Here is a 21,850-nt window from a genome sequence, read left to right on the forward strand (position 1 = left end):
GTGAAGCATCTTATCCACTGGTCTAGGCATTTACTAAGCCATGCCGTACAACCTATTTTGAGGCCACCTGCTGGGAAAAACTGACTTTTAAGTAGCATTGAAACAGGGGTGCTGCAGACGCTCCCCCACCCACTCCATCTACAAGTTCTGGGAAGTGCATATGCTTGAAGTGGAAAGGCTGCTGCCCTAAAAAACCACAGGTCTTTCCGATTTCCTCGGGACTCCAACTTTCACGCCAGAAATTATTTGAAGAGTTGACTTTTAAAAAAAATTGTTTTTTGGTTTGCAGGGCACTATTAATGTTTCCCTACTACGTTGACAGTATGGGACGCAAACGAGATTATAGGAAGAGAAACAGTCTCTGTGTTCAAAGTAATTTCAATCAGCATCCCTGCCTCTACTTCCCACCATGGTGCAGTATTACCAAAGACCAAGCACCCACTCGCTGCACAGAGGAAAGTGCTTTCCATGACTTCCGGCATGGGGCTCTAGGTAAACGGTTCATAAGACTTCAGTACAAAGTTCGAAGGCTGAGCTTTAACCATTCGACACCCGGCGCGCTCGGAACCAAGACGCCGTAAACTACGAGAGAAGGAAATTTTCTAGCCGGGTCGAGGTCCAACAAGCACTACATACACACCCAGAAATTGAGTACGCAAGGGAGCCAAGCCGGCGTAAGCAGAAACTGGCGGAAGTGACGCAACTACCGGTCGACGGAGGAGGCGGGGCCACCTAGAGCGCGCCCAATTGAAACCCAGGAAAGGCCGGGGGGCGTGGCGGCGTTGGCAGTGCGGCTAAGGCCTGGGTGAGCAGGAAGGCGGGGCCTGGACGCCCGACTCGCGGAACTGGCCTACTGCGGCCGCTGGAGGTGGTCACTGGATTTGGGCTGGGGGGCTGAGGCGAGAGGCCATGCGGACGACGAGGGAGTCCAAAGGCCGCAGCCCGGCGCTCCTCCCTCGCGCAGCGGCGGCTCGGAGGCTGCTGGTGTAACCGCTGCCTTTGTTCGGAGCGCCTTGTTCCTCGCGTTGCCCTAGCCCCTCACGCCGCCGCGCTCCGGCCGGCTCGCCCTCGGTCCCCGAACCCTCCTTCGGCTCGTGCCGCGCGGATGCGGCTGCGGGCCTGGACTTGGGCTTTGAGCGGGAGGAGGAGGAGGAGCAGCGGCGGCGCCCGGGCGGCATGCGATGGGGAACTGCTGCTGGACGCAGTGCTTCGGGCTGCTCCGCAAGGAAGCGGGGCGACGGCAGCGTGTAGGAGGCGGCGGAGGGTAAGCGCGCTGGGGAGGGCCCGACCCCTCCTATCCGACCTTGGCGGGAGCCCCTTCCACTGTCCCCCAACGGCTGGGAGGGGACCGAAGCCCCGCTGCCCTGACCCCGCGGGTGACCGCGGAGGCCTCAGTTTGAGGGCGGTCTCAGGGCCCCGTAGGAAAGACCTAGAGAAAGGGGCGGGGTGTTGTTCCTGCCCCCCCCCAGCAAGACCCCCCTCCAGGCCCCTGTCACGCGGGAAAGAGCCACGGGAGGCATCAGTCATCTCGAGGAGGCACAGGGCACTCGCGCACTAATGGGCAGTGGGACGGGCTCCACAGAAACTGGACACACCCTACGTTGGGCTTGGGTTCAATGCCAAAGCAAATATATTTCATCCTGCCTTTGGCTCTGCCTCACCTAACAGAGCAGGTGAGAATTCGGCTCCAAAGTTGATGTCTCCAACGGGTGGGATTTTAAGAAGAAATCTGGGCACTTGAGTAAAATTAGGTTCTAGGCACGGATGAACTCTGATAAGTACAGGGAGTTGCCAGATTGCTGAGTTTCCATTGGGCGTTCAGTTTTTGGGTGCTGGGGACAAGAGAGGCAAAATGCTGTTCTTCATATTAAATTTTTCACATTTGGATTGGAATGCCATGCGTGATTGCTGCCCTTACTCCTCATAACGCTAGATAAATCAGAGCCATTCTCTTGAGTAAAGAGGATGTGCCAAAGTTTTTCTGTCCACACCATCCACAGAATAGTAAAAGTTTGGATTTTTTATTCCATAAAGTACTGAAAAGTGGGGGCAAACTCCCTTGCAGTTGTTTTGTTATTACTATTATTTCATAGAATTCAAACCTAGAATTGAAAATCTGAACCAAGCCACTTTATGTAAGGAATAAGACTGTTTTGCCCTTTCTGAAGCATATTGCTAAGTTTACAGCATCTGTCCCATTTTAGTTGTAAAGTGTTCAGCACAACCAAACCAGGTGATTTATTAATTCAGGTAATGGGAGACCTAATAAAATAGAGTATGTTTCACTTACTCATCTGGCTTTTGTGTTACCTCTGGTGCAAAGTAGCTATGGTTTTACACTAAGTATCTATAGAATGGAAGTGTAAAGACTTAATAGATTTTTCTTCTTGCTTTAATATTTTGATTTCCCTTGCATACGTGCTGTTACTGTTACATGGAGGCATGACAGCTGTTTCATCTTGTCATCCAGAATCATCTAATTTACCTCTCCTTTTTGTGTGTGGATGTAGCTATATAGTCAAGCCATTTAAATAGCTTGTCTAAGGACTGGATGCACACTCTTTGGCTTTATCAACATTTGTTGTTGTGTTGGAAAGTGTTAAATCTAACTCTTAAAAAAAGGGAAGGGTCTTAAATCCTAAATGGGTACACCAAAAATTATTTAGATTTGACTTTGGACAATTTTATATGGATTCTGTGGAATTTTTGTTTTGTATTTTCACAGTGATTTTACAAACTGTTTTCCTTAAAGTATTGAAGTTGTAGATTCTATTTCCTGAATACATGAGCTTGGCAGCATAGGGAGTAGCAGGAGGAAATCAGTGCATCAGTGTGAGTGTTAATTGTCTGTAGATGTGTCATAAAAACATAACTGGTGTATCTGTACTCTATTTTTGGCAAAACTCCTTGAACGAATCCTGTTGAGGCAGTGAGAGTTTGTGGGTTGTCAACACTTGTTATCTAAAACCATATAATCAATATTGATCCTGTTTCTTTTAGTTCATAAACGTAGGTTTTGACAATTCCCTTACTTGAATCTTCTAACTTACTGTTTAATATTAGTCGTACATTTTTAGCAGCTTCCTGTAAGCATGTAGAAACAGGTAGGCATAGTTATTTACACAATAAGGTTAAACTGCCTCTCAATTTAGTTGCTATTTTTTAATCATCTGGTAGTTTTGCTTTTCTTTTAGGCATAAGTATAGGAGGTCAAAAAGTTTAGGAGTAATCACAAAAGCTTGATTTGGTTTTATATGTAACTATAATTACTGCAGTAGGAAAATAGGTCATCCTGGGCTTTGTTGCACTGATTTAAGCTGGACTCCACAGGGATGCTTTCTGTTCCAAGGCCTGATTTCTTCCCCTTATAGGTTTCCCAAGAGTATTTCAAAATCAGATCACTCACTTTACACTATCTAATCTCAAAATAATAATTACCAAAAAATTTTAGAGTATTCTAGCATTTTATATTGTAGAATATCTGCTCACTAGTCAAAATACCAATATCAGTGTAAAGGTATGTTGGAAACCTTAAAACAGAGGACTTTAAATATCTTTAAGAAATAAAATTTAGACATCCTAATGAGTTATTCTTCTTTACTATGCAACGTTTTCTAGAGAGCTCCATCTGCTGGTCAGTTCTTCCGTTTCTCTGGGCAATATTAGAACTCTCGTATAGACTTTTATCATGCACCTTCTTTTATTTTCTTCTGAGATGGAAGATCCAATTATGTTTTGTTGTGTTGTATTTTAAATCCCATCTTTACATTGTTGTATATTTGTGCTCAGTGGTTCCAGTTAAGATATACTATAGTTGTATATAAAGTATGATCGTGTTTTGTATACAACTCAGTATTTACCAGTTGTTTGGTTTTTGACTCTAGCAGCAGAGTTGCCTTCAGGCAATAGTTACAGTGATTTGCTTTTCTTTTTCCCAGTAAAAATGATTTTAATAACAGCTGCCAGCATTCAAGTTACTTCCTGTGTGCCAGGCACTATTTTAAGTACTTTACATTATCTCATTTATTTCTCACCACGTACTGCTTATTGCTCCTAGCAATAAGTACTATTACAGATTGAGTATCCCTTATCCAAAATACTCGGGACCAGAAGTGTTCCAGACTTTTGGGTTTTTTTTTTTTTTAAGAATTTTGGAACATTTTTATACACATAGTAGTATGTTTTAGAGATGGGACCCAAGTCAAAACACAAAACTGATTTATGTTTCATACACACCTTTTACACATATCCTGAAGATAATTTTATACAATATTTTCACTGCATCTCTATTTTTGTTTTGTTTGAAATGGGGTTTTGCTGTGTTGCCTAGGATAGGCTCAAATTCTACTGCGTTTTGACTGCAATCTGTCACATGAAGTCAGGAGTATAATTTATCAGTATGGCATTGCGTTGTCACTTGAAAAGCTTCAGATTTTGAAGCATTTTGGATTTTGAATTTTTATATTAATGGTGTCCAACCTGTATGCACATTGCAGGTTGAAGACTGAAACTTACCAAAGATACTAGAGCTGGGATTGCAGGCCAAGTCCCTCTGAATTCAGAGCCCTTATCCTTAAACCCGTAGCTCTTTAGTCTATAAACATTTGGGTGCTCACTCTCTCCATGCATTATCTTATACTTCATCATTTGAAGGTCTTATGAATATATCTCAACAGCTCGACTCTTTATTTTGTGTGGTTGTGGCCAAGTTGGTGTCCTTTTCCTGACACTATGCTCTTGACCTCTGAAGCACCACTTTTGTCTTTTTTTTTCCCTGCTCTTTTCCTGGCTGTTTTTACTCTAGCTGCCTTTTAAACGTGGAGTTTTTTCCTGACTTTTTTTCTTTGCTTAATTCCCTTCGTACACATAATATCTACTATCCCAAAGAAGTTTCATCCATTCCTATTATTTCAGCCACCATCACTTCCAGATGTCATCTGCACTCACCACTTTTTTTTAAATTTATCTTTGTATTTTATCACTTTTTACATTACTCACATGTGTAACCACTTTTCACTTTCAGTTACCTTTGGAGGACATATTCTTGTCTATATTCCATTCAGTCTCTCCTTAAAGGTCTGAGCCTCTTTGCCTCTTTGCCTCTTTCCTTCCTCTGTACTTCTGCTTTAAACTCCATTCTTACTGTAGTTAGTGGCTTCCAAACTGCTCTGCTGCCCCGCTCTCCCATACCGGCATTCTATTGCTTAATGATTTCCAACTGCTTCCCATTTCCTACAACTAACTTTCTTAGTCTTTTTACCTCCTGTTGACAGCATGATGAATTGCATGAGGTTCAAATATGCAACAGAATGTCCAATTGTATACTTAGTATCTATGCATTTAGGCATTTGGGTGTCTGTAATCTCACTCTTTCTACTTTCATTCAGAAAATGTCCATTCAAATAGCAAGACAAACATTAAAAATTACATTGGAAGCCATTCTCATTTCAAAAAATGTATTCATTAGTTTTAATATTTTAACTTTTATGGTAAAATATCCTTCAACTACTAATAGTAACAAGTTTAGGCTTCTGACAGGTAACCTAACCTTACCCTATTTTACCAGTCTTTTTTCTGCTGTTCTCTCATTGCCACACCATCAGTATTCATATATACCAGTTGAACTATGCCTGTTCTTGTTTTCTTAAAATAAGGTGTTCACTCCACTTGTGCCTTTATGTGTGATATTTATTCTTAACCTCTTTTTTTGTTTTTGGTGAGCTTTTACTTATCTTTAAGTATTACATTTCCTCTAAAACTTGTTCCAACCCCTGAGACTGTATTTTCTCCCCGAGGAAATAATATTTTCTGCAGCTTATCTCTGCGCCGTATCAGGGAGTTTGCAAGCTTTTTCTGGAAAGGGTCAGAAAATATGCCTTTTAAGCTCGAAAGGTTGTACAGTCTTGTTGTAGTTTCTCAACTTTGCTGTTTTAGTGTAAGACCAGCCACAGACAGTGTATAAACAAGTGGGTAGTGGCTATATTCCAATAAAGCTTTATTTACAGAAATAGATAGTGGGTTAGATTTGGTCACGGTTCGTAGTTGCAATACACCATGCTCTGGGTTGAGATCCCCTAAGGTTCATCTCTCTCCATTCCCAGTATCTCATGCTTTTGGAATGAATGTCCTGAGGGTATTGTTTTTGAACTTGTAGAATGTAGAAAACAGTTATTTCTCTGGTTCTTCATTTTTTTTTAATCTCAGCATAATTCCCTAACTTTGGCAAAAATATGTACTCTTGTACTTAAACACACATTCTACCAGTAGTATGCTGACTCTTTTTTTAAAGAGGCCATTTAGAGTCCCAATGAAAAATTTAAGCAAATTTACAATAATGTTTGTTGCTAAAATAGTGCCAGTAGTAAGAGATTCCTTTTATTGTCTGCATGTTTGTGAGCTTTGAAAAACATAAGAGTGTAAGACATTTCTCTTGAAATTTTAGAAGTTCGGAAGGAAAACAGTAATGGGTTTAAATGGATATGGATGTCTTGTACGTTCTGTGTTATATATTAAAGACTCCCCAGGGCTCTGTTCTGAACCTTACTCTGTTATCCCTGAATATATTTTTTTTCCTAATACACTTTTGGGTAATGGTGTGAAAACACATGGCTTTATCTGCCATGTATATCCTAATGAGTTCAGTCATCTCATGCTGAGCTGTGAAATAGCTAACTGCTTTCAGAGTTTTTCCACTTGGGTATCAAATATACCATTAAGTTAATTTTGTAAAGCAGAATTCATCTTTGTTTCTTTTTCACAGCCCTTTCCTCCTTTTTTTTTTCATCTCTAAAGTTCTAACCATTTCTAGTACTTTGTTTCTTAACCTACCAAATAATAAAACAGTCTAGTCACTTTAGCTGTGAACCCAAGAATCATATTAAATTCCCCATTCACTCATTCTCTAAACCCAGGTTATCAAGTCTGCAGATGATACCTTCTGCTTATTTCATTTTTATCACCTCTATATCCTTTCTGCCTTAGTACAGACCCTTCTGCCTTCTATATGTGGTACCCTTTTGAGCCTTGTGTCTCTCTCATCCAAAAAGCAAAGAAGAGCCAAACCACAGACTCCCTTATCTCCTTTCAGCTATTACCTTAGCTCCTGTTTTTTTTTTCTATTTTACAATTTAAGATTTATCTAGTCTTGATGTCTCCATTTTCTAACTTCTCACTCCGTTCTCAAGGTTATCTTTAAGATTTACCTTCCCTGATACCTCTCCCCTCTGTCTCTATCACCTGTGCATGGTTGTGTTAGAGTCCTTCATACTCAAGGAATGGCACGGCATATAGTTAATCTAGGAGTTGTCTTCGACACTGTTCCCATCATCTAGCATTTCCACTCATCTTCAAGGCCAGATAGTTTTCTGTACCTCCTAAATAGCTTTTTATCCACCCGCTTCTCTCACTGCTCTGTCTTAATCCAAACTGTTATTTAGTGCCTACATTTCCAATATTTTGTGTTAAAATAGTACTCTTTCTTCACTATTCTTTGACACTGCTTTTAGCATTTAACACTCCCTTCTTTGTAAATTGTGTTTATTTGCCTGTTTTCTGTTCCTTCTTAAATAGAGTATAAATTTCATAAAGTCAGGGACTTTGTTTATCCTCCTATCGGCAGTACTTTAGCAACACCTGCCACACAAAATGTGCTGAATTAAGTATTAATGGAGGGAATGGACTGCTGCGGGGGTCTACCCACATCTATTTCTAAGCCATTCTTTGCCCACTTTTTTTTTGGTATTACCTGTCATACTCTGCCTTGAATCCATTTCTTCCTTTATCATTTAGATAACATCTACTTATCTCTCAGATGACATTTTAAGAATTACTTTTAACAGAAGTTTTCCCAAAGCATCTGTCACCCTCTAGGCAATAAGAACTCACCATCATGAAACAGTCTTCTCTTCTGAACATTTCCTCAGGTTACAGTTATACCTGAAATAATAAGATTATTTGGTTCTCAGTGGTTTTTGCTTACCACGGAATAATCAGCTCACAGTTAAGTGCCCAGTACATGGTGGGTGTTCAGTAAATACTTGTTGACTGAGTTAAAGAATACAGTTTCTTCAGTATGTCATGTGCTTTTCACTTCTTGCTTTTGATCCCTGCTGCTCCCTGAACCACCATTTCTCCTATTTGGGGATGTAGCTAATTCCTTTTCTTCAGGGTGATTTTTGATGCCTTCATCTAAACATATCCCTCGCAAAGCATAGGAGTTTTAATTTACCTGTGTGTCTACTCCATTTGATTGTAAACCTTTTGGGTACATGGACCAATTTTTATTCACTTTTGTATTTTGAATACATTACTGTGCTTGTCATTCAGTAACCTAGGGAAATTTAAAAAAAGTAGAAAAGTCAATGTCACAGATGGCATAAAAGACAAAACTTTCCAAAAGAAGAAGGTAATCAGTAATTTCAGGTGCCACACAAATTGCAGAAGATGAATGAGAAATAAAAGACCTCTAAGATCCTTTCTCATTATTAGTTTCCTCTAAATCAGGCTCTTTTTAAAACACAATTACTATTTTTTAAAGCTACATTCTTTGTTTTTAAAGCTACATTCTTTGTCTTTGACATGTTCAGAAATAAAATTTGTCTCTTCTAAGGCATAAATTAACTTTGAATATCTAGTCTTACTAAGTTTGTCTTTATGAGGAAGGGGCTTATTAATCAGTAAATATTTTTCCTTTATTCTTATTAGGGTCCTCCAAAGAAATAGAAGCAATTGAAGATATGTGTATATTTATCAGTAGCTGTACCTCTATCTAAAAATAAAATGAGATTTATTACAAGGAATTGGCTCACATGCTGCTGTCTATAAGCTGGAGACCCAGAAAAGCCAGTGGTCTAAGTCCCAATCCATAGTCAGAATATGACCAAGGTCTCAGCTGGAGTAGTCAGGCAGAGAGGATTCAGCGTTTGTCCACCCTTTTTGTTCTGGTCAGGCCCTCAGTGGGTTGGATGATGCCTGCTCATACTGGAGAGGGCAGTATATTTCACTCAGCTCCACCAGTTCAGACGCTAACATGTTCCAGAACACCTTTGGAAATGTACCCAGAAATAATTTTTAACCAGATGCCTGAGCATCTGGTGGCCCCGTCAAGTTTACACAGAGTTAACCATAACACTACCTGCGTTGATGTATTCCCTACCTAGGAAATCTATTGATTTTTACCCCTTCGGATTGAATGGTTAAACCTCTATTGAAATATTAATACTAATTGAAGAACAATGTGTCTATCATCATCTTTGTAATAGCTTTTGCCAGGCATCTGATTTATAACCTTTCCAACTTTTTGTTCAGGAAAAAAATAGACCTGGGAAGCTTTTAATTTTTAATAGACTTTGGAACAATTTACCTTGGGTCTTCATCATTTATTTATAATGCCAAATAGAAGATAGAGTGGGAAAACTTTCCTACTGTGTTTTACCCAGTATGATAAGAATATAAAGAGTAGGAACAATGACAATGTAGAATTTTTTAGAATTTTACAGTTGCTTTTACTTAGCAAAAATAATTACCCATTATACAAAATATCAGTCTCTTTTCAACAAGACTGATTTTATCCTGAATAAAAGATTATCTTGATATCTACCTTGATAAAACTAAGTAAATAGGTATGTACCATATGACTTTTTTTTTTTTTTTTGTAGTTTTGGGGTTTGAACTCAGGGGCCTCACTTGCCAGGCATGTGCTCTACTACTTGAACAATGCCCCAGCCATTTGTTGCTTTAGTTATTTTTTGGATAGAGTCACATGTTTTTTCTTGAACCAGGCTTGGACCACGATCCTTCTACCTATGCCTGTGGTGTAGCTAGGATAATAGATGTGTGCCAGTGAAGATGCCCTAGCTCAAACTCAAGTGCCACCAAAACCCAAAAATGTTTCTTTGATCTTTCCGCTTTTCTTACTGATACCACCCTAAGCCATGCTATCATCATTTATTACGTAGCCTCAAATTTGATTGCGTACATTATTTATGCATTCATCCTCACTCCATTCTCTAGGACTCTTGTTTTTCCTGGCATTTGCCTGAGAAGCTTTTTAGTCTGTTTTACTCCTATAGGCTGAAGGAAAGAATTGTATTCATATTCCCCTTTAATTACTTAAAATACAGCAAACATTGCTTATATTCATTCTGTAGGATTATCTTTGACCTAAGATAGTGACTTTTAATTGACATGTTCATCCAAACTTCCCATTTTTATACATGTAGCTCCAATTAATATACTCATTTCTATTCCTGTGCAGACATTTATTATATAACTAGACCATAATTAATTTATGCATTCTCCTGTTGATGGGCATTTCTGTTACTACAGGGTTTTTTTCTATTACTACTTCAGTTAATATTCTGATAAATTTCCCTTTTACACATGGGCAGAAGATTCTTAGGTATGTATGTCTAGGAGTGAAATTGCAGGTTCAAAGGTTATGTACATCTTAAAGTATACTAAAAAAAGGTCAAACTTTTTCAAGTTATTCCAGCTCATACTTTTCACTAACACTCTCTACACTTGATAGTATCTCAGGTATTTTTTTCCAACCAATAAAGTTTTCTTACTAAATAAAAAAGTTTCTACTAAAACTTTATTGTGTTCTTCCACACCAGTAACAAGCAGATAATGCATATTTTTATTTACTTTCTATGATAGCAACAGAAAATAAGAAACTAGGTGCAAGTCAATAGTAGATGTGTAAGACTAGAATAACTTTGGAAAAAAAAATCTAAATAAATGGAGATACCATGTTCATGTATGGAAAGACTCACTGTGCTTAAGATTGACTTGACTAGAAGTTCAGTGCAATTCCAGTTAAGGCCCTAACAGGATTTCTCTGGAACTTTATAAGCTAATTCACAAATTTTAAGAAAGCAATTTGTCCTGTCAGATATCCTGCTCTAATAATTGAAACCCTGTAGTATTAACAAAAAGGTGAAAAGAATATAGCACCCAGGCTCTAAATCAACATGAGGGTGAAGCTTAGTAGTCTTCATTTTTAATAAGGAGATTGTTTCATGTGCAAGTATGAGACTGACGCTTTACTGAGACAGTTGTTAGGACTGAAATCTATGGTTGGATTTATTTTTATCCATTTTGTATAGTTCAGGGATACATACTCTTTTTTTTTTTTCCATTCCCTGCTTCAAATTCCAAAAGTTGTATAGCAGACTCCTGTCAGTAATAATGGCTTGTTATGATACTGAATTTTGCCCAGGAATGGGATCTATATCTCCTAGATTTACTATTGCCATTTTCTTGTGTTGTTGCCTGTGATAGTTGCCAACAGTCACACCTTCAGCAATCTCTGGTCTATATGAACTTGGGAGTTTTCCAACAGAGTTGTTGTGCTATCCTTATAAATGAAATTGAAATTCAGTGGCTTTGGTCAGATGTTACAAACATAAAAGCAGAGAATAGTGGTTTTTAGCTTTTTATTTTCATTTGTACATAATTATATTTGCATTATAGGAAAAAAACTTTAAATTGTTCCATACTGATTTATTCTGTAACTTTTTTTTAGTAAATTTAGGGAGTTTTGTATAATATTCCCATTTATATGCTAACAATAGTTCTAAAAAGCAGAATGATGGCTATTATCCTTTATTTTTAGATTCTTAATTAAAAATATTAGGCTAGATTTTCTTTTAAATAACACCAAATTTATTTATTCCCAATAGTTAACTGAAAAACTTTGTGAATAATCCAGTTACCTTATGAAAAAATAATAAATGTTTTGTAGATATTACAAACTGATTTTTTCTTATGAGAGTGTACAAAAGCCTTATACTATAAACAGTGTTTTTAGATTCCAGTCTGTACATAGTATTGGAATGTGCACAGCAGTGTTTTTAGCTACAGAATTGTGATCAATTAAATATGTAGGGAGGATGAATTGAAGAAGATCTAAAAGCTATTTATCTGTGCTTACTGTGGCTATATGTTGAAAAGAGCTTAGTTACTGTAATTAGATATTTTACATTTTTTGTACTGTTTTCAAAATCCTGTGTGCATTTAACACTTTATAGCCTTCAAAGTTCAAACTAACTGCATTTTAAGTGCTTGAGAGCCGCAGAGCCTAGTGGCTGTTCTATTGGACAGTGAAGATATATCTAATGGCATAACAGTATTCCATAGGAGTATTGTGGAGAGGAATTTTTTTTTTAATCAAATACATACAAAGACAGCTCAGTTCCTGGCCCATTATAATACTCAGTAAATGTAAGTCTCTCTTTGCTCTCCATTGCATTAATAGCTTGTTATAGCCTGGCTTTTGTAACATCATATATAGTCGGAAACGTCAAGCCAATAAAATACTGACTTTTCTTAACTAAAGTAAGCAAAGATTGTTATTTCTCTGTAAACTTAACAATAATCAAGAGTCAGGTTTTTATAATATTGTCCTTACACTGATTTTCTGTCTTTCCAAGACTCAATTTTTATTGAAGATTGTTGGAAATGTACTTTATAATTATTCACTACCAAATTTCTGCTTTTAGACTATGATCTGACTTCTTGTTGATTCAAATGATGCTACACAACTGATACTTCATCCTTGGAGGAAAAAAAGTACTCGCAACCTAAATTAATGTACTATAATGAAATATCATTACACAGAACTTGGAGAGCTGAATAAGACAGACTCCACCCTCCCCTGTCCCATACATGGCTACTTTTGGTGTCCCATTTAAACATTAATTTTGTTTAAGCAACTACATTAGTGATATCTCCACTTCAGTATTATTGGGGAGATATAGAAAACTAAATGATAAATTTAGTAGTTTAAGATTAGAAATATAACTGTCAAGGAACTATTTATCTTTTGGTAAGGACTTTCTTTTGCTATGAAAAGAATAATGGGGTGGGAGATGCTTGGTGAGTATAGATTCAGAACAAAGTAATTATGCTATTCCAGTTACCCATCACTTGGGAAGATAACCTACCACTGGGACCACATAGCTCAATTCCTTGAAGTGGGGGAATATTATACAAACAAGGTTTGGATGAACTCTATCAACATTTGCTTCTCTATCTTACTGCTGTTTTACTTCCTCTACATAATAAAATCTTTCTCATTCTCTCTCTCTCTTTCTCTCTCCCCCTCCTTCCCTATGCATACATACACATATGTGTGTGTGTATATGTTATAAACTTCTATTTTTTTTAAGTCTTAAAACCTAAGAGGCATTCTTTTTCCTTAAGATAACTTAGCATATCAAGGTAGTTGATCTAAGTATTGTTTACATTTTCCATAGTGATTAGAAATAATATCCTTTAAAATATTAAGTATATGTGTGTAGTATTGGTAGTAACATGAACGTACATATGTAGGGAAAAATTGCTGACATGGCCGTCTTTGTCTACAGCCAACATTCTTTGAGAAGGGAAAAAGAAAAGAAAGATGCTTTTACTGATCTGGAATTGAAAAGTAGCCCCAGAATCAGTTCTAGAAAGTACTTTTTATTTTGCTTCTTTTGGAGACAGGGTCTATCAGTCCAGTCTGGCCTTCGTGCCTCAGTCCTCCTACCTCTGTCTCTGGAGTGCTGGGATTTAGAAAGTAATCTGAAGAGGCTTTTGAACTGATGTTTATGTTACTGTTGTAGATGTGAATAGAAGAATCTCACCCAGTGTCTTAACTGTATGAATGTCAAGCTCAAGGCATCTAAAAATAGAAATCTCCATTTCTAGCTTTTCCTAATCTCCATAAATGACAGTTCCACTCTGCTAATTGTTCAGGCCAAAAACTTAGGAAATATCCTTATTTATTCCTTCTTACACAGTCATACATCTAATGGATTAATAAGTTGTGTCAGCCTTGGCATCAAAACGACTTACTATTATTATTACTGTTAATGCTGTGATCTAAGTCTCCTTCATTTCTCTACTGGACTTTTATAGTATCTTTCTAGTTGGCCTCTTAAAACATCAGATAATCTATTCAACATCCTCTAGTGAGGTTCTCAGTAGAGTTAATAAATTCTCTAAGAATAATAGAGAAATAGAAAAACCACTGATTCTGTGCCCTCTGATGAAACAGTGAAGGTCAGTAGTGACTGTTAATGGCTGCTAAAGCCATTTGGCTAAAGGTTGATGTGGAACTTTATGGAGAGTAATTAGGAGTCTGGGTGATTGCCAAGGGCCTTCTCTCTAGAACAAAACCATGAAGTAGAAAACACAAAAAAGCTTACTATAGGAAATAATTAAAAATACATCCCAAACTTTTACGCACTCAGTAGTATGAAAGATTTCTTTCATATTAATTTCTTTCATTTACTTCTTAATAGAGTGCTGTCTGAAATCTGAAATGGTACTTTTAAACAGTTAGCTCTAGTCAGTTCTAAACTATGTATCACATAGAAAAATAAAAAATATGGGAAAATTGGTGAAAAGCTATGGTTTTTATATTGCTGAAAGTTGGCAAAATGTCAGTGATCAAATGTAATACACTGTATATACATCTAGGCGTATTCTGGTCAGGTACCAGCAATGTTTGAGTAAAAGCAAATATCCATAATTCATTAAAGATATATATTATACATCACAGTATTTCTCCACTTATCTTCAGATAAGGCCCAGGGTAAATCTTCTCTGATAAAAATGTTGTCTCTGAGTTTGCCAAATTGAATATTTACTTTAATCTATCAATATAGTCTTAGCACTTACGGTAGGAGGAGGCAATATATGCCCTTTGTGAATAAGGTCTCCGTCTAATCTATTTTAAAAGGCAAGTTTGATTTTTTTCAACCTAAACTTATTCTGCCTTTTTTTAATCCTCCATTTTAATTGTTTATTGCTGTTTCTTGATTTATTTGTCATTATATCTCTTAGACTCATGTTCATTAGTCAAGACTTACATAGAAAGAAGTTCAGATTAAACTTGTAGGCAAAGGGTAGAATTTAATATAGGAATATTGGGTTTGTCAAGTAATAACAAAACTATGAGCAGAATAGGTATATAACTGATCCTTACACATGACTGCTGTCAGAGCTCATTCAGTTGATTTCATTCCTCTTATTATAGATTGTCAGAAAGCAGAATCCCCAGCAGCTCCCTAGAGCTGACAGGATGATATTGTCTGTCTGCTCAGTTTCTATATTGGTGACTGGGGTCTAACTTGGTCAAATAGTCAGAGTCAAGAGTCTTGTAAGTACGATTGTTCTCATTGTAGCTAGATGTGGATAGGGTGTGGATAGAGGTGACAGGTAAGGGAGACATTTACAACAAACAACATCTTTGACTTCTACTTAAGTTACAACTTGTAAGGTTTAAACAGAATACAGTGTTCTGCCATCCAGTGGAAATATAATGCAGCAATACTTCCCTTTGTTTTGACAGTGTTCTTAGCTTTAGGCTTTATTTCACATGATGGCTTGTTTATATTGAGTTTTTTAGTATTACTGAACTTTGTTCCTTATTCATTTACACCACTCACTAAGCTTGGAAGAGGAACTAGATTGATCAGAGACAGATTCTTAGGGAAAACAGTGATGGTTTTAGAGAGAGAAGCACATAGCACCAGAAGAAGAAATCCTAGTGCCAGAATACAGCTCACTTCTGCTTTGTTTGAAAAATGAGAACTAGATAAGATTGGAGGCCCTAGATGGTCAGAGGATTATGGGGATTGTTGTGTTCAGACTGGATATGTTCCATGAGATCTATGGAATTACAATACAGAATTCTCTACTTTTTGCCAGTGATCCCTGGACAAAAAGAAAAACACAAAAAAACAAAACAACACCAACTGTTTTATATCTATCAGCAGCTGTCTAATTTATTGCTTTTTTTTTTCTTTAGGCATGATAATATGGCATTCTCTTTCACTAAACCTACTAGCCCTCTCCATGCAAACATATACACATTACACATTCAGACCTGTCTTAAACTCAAGAGTCTCCTATTTCTTAAAGGAATGCTTTTTGTCCACTAATTCTGACAAATTAGTAACCCTAAGAGTGACTATGGATTCCTGTGGGTGGCGGGAGGAGCCTTTCCTTCATCAGTTTTGGTAGCTATAAATAAAAAGAAACACATCATAAGTGAATGTCTCACAGTTTCCTGGCATTTGCAGTACTAAAGGAATTTGAATTGGCTCTGTGCTAGGCTAGCTTTGTTACTGTAATAGGTAGTGTAGGCATAATAAAGAAGATGCTATTTAACTGCGTGTAAGCTTCTGTATGAGGAGCAGAAAAAGATGACTAAAATAAAAGTCAGTATTTGGCCCTACTTGGAAAATTAATGTAATGAGTTTGGTTAACATGAATATGCATTGTTTTATTTTTGAGGACATGGCAAGAGAATGAAAAGCCTTCTATAAAGATATGACTCCATTATTTAAAGATAACTTCTCTTAGTATATTGGTATATGCCACTTTTAGATTTTGGATATTTTGCATATGTTTAACAAAATTAAGAACATACTTGTATTATTTAATATACTTTATTACTGTTTTGAGACAGGGTCTTGTTCTGCAGCCTTGAACTCAAGGTATTCTTGCCTCTGGCTCCCAAGGGATTGGATTACACGCATGCACAACCATGCCCAGAAAACAGTATTTTTAACAAGATATTTTTCTTGATGCAGTAAAAATGAAATAAATTTTAAAATGTAATTGCCTTCTATTCTATATAATTATGTAAATTAATTAATTTTCCAGGCTTAGTAAATATTAGTACTAATAAAAAGAAATATCATTGACTAGACACTGAAAACTCATAATTGTGTTTATAAATATAGGCTATTTATAGTCTTAGGTAAATTTGATTCCTTTTCATAAATACATGGTATTTTATATTAGATTAAAAGCTGCTCTTGAGGAAATACTTTCATATGATCTTATTAATTAAGTTTTATGGATAATTGTGATTTTTTTTTAAGTTGTTTTTCTGTTTTTCTTCCTAGATCCAAGTATTTTAGAACATGCTCAAGAGGTGAACACTTAACTATAGAGGTAAGTAGGGTCATGAATTTGATGGGATTAAAAATACTTTTAGAAGGGCAGATAAGGGCAAAGGATTCAGACCCATATTTAGTATGGACTGTTTTTATTTCAATATTGTCAAGTCTAGTGAAGAAAGACTTGGAGCAGTGGGGGGAAGAGTAAATATAAATAGGGAGTAGTTTGCAGATTAAAGTTCAATCCTGAATGGATTTGATTTAGGTTCACCTTACACTACTCAGGAAGAAGGTGCTTTTCTGCCAGTTATACTGGCTTATTGAGGCAATGGTTCTGCAGACAGACAGTTGACTGCCCCAATAGAAAAGTGTAGCAGCGTCAAAGCAACAATTGACTTCACACAACTTCACAGCAGAATCAGAGTTGCTTTTTTCTATATATGTGAAACTAGCAGTAGAAGCTACCATTTGCTCAGTTTCTGCTGTGTACTTTCCAGCACTTGCCATATAGCTAAGGAATGCCATTGCACACAATTCTTGCTACAGCTCTTTTGTAAACAGGTAGTAGTCACCCTATTATAGATGAAAAGTTAGAGGCTTACACAAGTGGAGAAATTGGACTATAATATATAACCTGAAAGTTGGCAGAAAATGAGTCCCAGTCCAGAACTGTCTAGGTGCAAAGCATGAGCACTGTACTCCACTGCCTCCTACATTAAATAAGAAAGCATGTGAACTAGGAATTAGATTTTTTTAAGATCATAAACTAATACAAAAATAAGTTTAAGAATTAATTTTGAACAGCTTTGTTATCCCTTTAGATTTTTATTTTCTAAACTTTTCGAATTCATTGTTTCCTTCCATTCAACTTTAAACAAAACAATATAATAAAACATTTTTTCTTTCAGGTAGTTACTTGTCAAGACATTTATATTTAAAATACAAATATTTTAGTAATACAATAATAATGACTTCCAGTATAGCATTTATCATACTATAATTAAATTGCTCACATTTCCATGTAGAGATAGATATTGGGGATAGCAACCACTGTCTCAGATTTTCAGTTTTAATTATTTGAATGAGTAGATAAATAAATATAAACATTTAGAAAATTCTTATGTTGGTATCTTTTTTGTCTCTGTTTCTTGAGTAACTTTCCTTTTTATGATTTTAAATAAGTTGTTCCAAATTCCTATGAAGTAGAAAATTCTGGTTGTATGGGTTTAAAATACATGAAATTCTCCCTCCAGGTAAAAGTTTTAGTTTATGCTGCTGTTTCTACCTTATGTAGAATATTGCTGTAATTCTCCATTTTTTTTTCATATGAAATCACAAGTACAAACAGTATATGCTTACCTTGGCCACTTTGTAGGTGTTGAGTTTATCAAATGTGCTAATGTGTAAAAGGTATTTGACGTAAGTGTCTTAGTGACAATTTCTTGTGAAGTATGTGTCTTAAGACAAATATCCCTCCTAACACTGATTTTGTTTTTCTTTCAGTTTGAGAATCTAGTAGAAAGTGATGAAGTAAGTATTCCCATGGTAATACAAACTCATATTGTTGTTCTCATTAGTCATCACATTATTCTAACAATTTTTTGTAAGTTTTATTTTAGAATTTTTATTTTTACTTTTTTCCCTTCAGTATCATTTCCTTCTTTTGTTAATTTTTAATAGCAAGAATTCAGAGTTCTCTACCATATAATGTATATTATACTGTACACAGACACAGAAATTTTCAAGTCTTTTAAAACTCAAAGAATTTCACAAAGGGATATTTCATCCCTCTTTACCATAGTTTTCATGAATTTCTTAGGATGGAATTTCGGGTTTATTCTGCAGTCAGTTTCTGACTTTACCATTACCTCTTATTAGTTATTCTTTATTTTGCTTTTCTGCATCTCATTTCATGTAAAACTCAATTTTAAGATGCATTCTATGTACAGAACTGTTAAAATATGAAAACAGTATACTTTAGAGCTAGTAAAATGTGGTTACTCATAGGCATAGTTAAGAGAGCTTTAGTTTGTATGCCAATTTCTAAGATTACTAAACTAATTGTCTGAGTTTGTGAAAATTACTTACCATCCCTGGGAACTCCTTTTTACGTCTCTAAAACTGGCTAGTTGAAAAGAGCTCCTCAAGCTCTGACTTTTTGGCCTTTTTACTTTCTGAGAAAAAAATGGATCAGATCTTTTCTTTAAATTATTTTTTAGCTCAGCATTTCCCAGAGTGTGTATAGTATAGAATACTAGACTCAGAATGTAAGTAGCATATTAAAGGTTCTGAGAAGAACTGTTATTAAACAAAATCATTTCAATCTTGTGCAACTCAGCATCTCCCAAATTAATTTGAAGATTTTTTAAAATAATAACGTATTCAGGACCAGGTATGGTGACATATGTCTATAATCCCAGCTCTTGGGAGGTGGAGGCAGGAGGAATGTGAGTTCGAGGCCAATCTGAGATACAAAACAACACCCTGTCTCAAAAAAAACATCTGCTAAGACACAGTTAGAAAACTGTCGTAGCCTTTTATTTTCCAAGCAAAATAACACTCAGAGAAGTTTCCTTCTTTCCCAAAGATCACGTTCATCTACATGTCCTTTTCTTTGAAAAATTTGTGAGGAAGTGCTGGACATAGCATTTTCAAAGCTTCTAACAGAGTTTTTTCAGCCTCATGCTTCTTCTTCTTCTTGTTGGGTTTTTTTTTTTGGTACTGGGGTTTGAACTCAGGGCCTTCACCTTGAGTCACTCCACCTCCACCAGCACTTTTTATGATTTTTTTTTTTTGAGGTAGGGTCTCATGAGCTATTTGCCCAGGGTTGGCTTCAAGTTGCGGTCCTCCCTATCTCTGCGTCCTAAGTAGCTGGGATTATTACTGTTCTTGTTTTTGCTAACCAATCTTTTCCTCTCTTTCACATTTTGTGTTTCATTAGTTGAATGTTATCCTGTTTTATAATGCTATTTCCTAAACTAATTTGGACCATTTAGAATTTTATACCTACTGTTAACTTTCAGATATGAATAGTTTCAATGTATAAGAAATATTCATAAGCCCAAATTAGTCATCAGAGTAATTGTAGTTTGCATTGGAGTAAAAAAACTAATTTTAGGATGCTGTGGAAGAAAACAAAACTTTGTTTTATGTGTGATTCTGTTTAAGACATCTTATTAAATAAATGTTGTTGACTCATTAACTGAACTCACTGCCAGCAGCACTAACTCCTGCCTAAATGAAACTTACCTAACATACGTATTTTCTTGATAAGATATATCTCAGCCTTCTTGTGCTTAGGAAAGGAAATGGACAAGCATTAAGTACTACACTTAGGGGTTGTTTTAAACAGTGACCCCACAAGCAAAAGCAGCACAAAAATGCAAGCAACATGTCACGTGTGTAAGTACTACTGACTCACAGCGTGAGAACTGAGAAAGAAGGCAGGCTTATGCCTGTCCCACCTCCGCTAGGAATGTACATTTTCAGGCAACTCAAATTCTTTGCTGTTTTGTGCATATTTTCAAATGGCCATGAATATGTAGGGAGTATTGACTTGGGGATTACAAATACATTTTAGCAAGAAGTGAATTTACAAATTTTGAATAAGTGGTGAGAACATGGAGAATGTGTTGTCTGGTATATCCTGACTAAAGTTCATCTGGTGTGGAACAAATAGTTGTTAGAAAACATTAAGGAAAATTTTTAAAAAATTGTTTCAAACACTTAATAATGAAGTTTCTTACAATGACAGAAATAAGTAAGTATAAAGTATTTCGATAAAATGAAATTTTATTGGCTTACCTTAAATAGAATTCAGCTAGTGAAAAATGGTTTAATTATTTGTTTAATTTTTATGCAGGGGGAGAGCCCAGGAAGCAGTCATAGGTAAGAATTTAAAAGAACAGTAACAGCCATCTGTGAACTAAAAGAAGCTCTCATAAGAATTCAGGCTTTATCATTTGCTTTGAGACATTGAGCAGTTTGTGTTTTTGAGCCACCATAACTTTCTGTGAAATTGAGGCAATAATTTCTCAAAAGATTTTTTGAACATCTAAAATTTTAATATATGTCTGTGTCTTGGTACTTTCCTATTAAACCTAAGTTATATATTTTTAAGTTTTCTTAAAGCCACTTAATATTGATAAATACATTTCTTTTCAGTGTTTTAACTATACCCCCCTTTTCCTTCTTTATGACATTCTAGAACTTGTTCTACTAATTAAAAGATTTCTATAACTTCAAAAGTAACTACAACCTTGATACTATAGTTTATTTTTAATATATTATGAAAATTGTATTTGCTACTTAAAAAAGAAGTGGCTCTCTTTAACTCAAATGAAAGCTCTTAGTGTCAAGAGAATATTTCCATATTACTTTGTAAAAATACAAAATATTTTTTTTGCTTTTTTTTTTCAGTTTTAGCTTTTTCAGTTTAGCTAATAAATTTATTAAGCAACTGTCATTTGCTAAGCACTGTGCTAGCCACTGGTATTAAAAACTCAGACATGGGCCCAGTTATGGTGGCCTATACCTATAATCTCAGCATGCAGGAGGTGGAGGCAGAAGGATTGCAAGTTCAAGGCCACCAAAAATAAATCAAAATAAATCAGACATTAGTCTCTATATTAGAAAAAAGAGCATCCTACTCTAAGTGATGACATTTCAATATGAGGTAGAGAAAGCTGTTAAATAGAAGTAGTAGAATATGCTAGGAAACACTAGAGAGAAGCCCTGTGCCCAAAATGTGCTTGAGAGGTATGTCCATGAAGACTTCTGAGCTCACACCTGTATTGATCCTGAAGAATTAGTTAGCAGGGTTTATTAAAGCTGGGCACCAGTGGCTCACATCTGTAGACTTTGGGAGGTATAGACTGGGAGGATTGCAGTTCCAGGCCAGCCCAGGCAAAAAAAATTCATAAGGACCTGTCTCAACAGAAAAAGTCAGGCAC

At 36.2% G+C, this 21,850-nt stretch overlaps 1 protein-coding gene across 4 annotated transcripts in view; it reads left to right on the plus strand.

Moving 5' to 3' along the window:
- Nucleotides 1–791: 791 nt before the first annotated feature.
- The window catches only part of Ap1ar (adaptor related protein complex 1 associated regulatory protein), a 32,935-nt gene continuing 11,876 nt past the window's right edge, over nt 792–21,850 (plus strand). For 2 of the 4 annotated variants that reach the window (XM_020184408.2, XM_074041544.1), the window contains exons 1-4: nt 792–1,264; nt 16,905–16,953; nt 18,402–18,428; nt 20,761–20,786. In XM_020184408.2, the coding sequence (XP_020039997.1) occupies nt 1,182–1,264; nt 16,905–16,953; nt 18,402–18,428; nt 20,761–20,786 (185 nt within the window). In that variant the 5' untranslated portion in view covers nt 792–1,181. Of the gene's footprint in view, nt 1,265–16,904; nt 16,954–18,401; nt 18,429–20,760; nt 20,787–21,850 lie in introns of those variants that run through there. The other 2 variants (XM_074041545.1, XM_074041546.1) reach the window with 1 other exon arrangement.

Source organism: Castor canadensis, chromosome 9, assembly GCF_047511655.1.
Source record: "Castor canadensis chromosome 9, mCasCan1.hap1v2, whole genome shotgun sequence".
In the NCBI taxonomy this organism is placed as follows: Eukaryota; Metazoa; Chordata; class Mammalia; order Rodentia; family Castoridae; genus Castor; species Castor canadensis.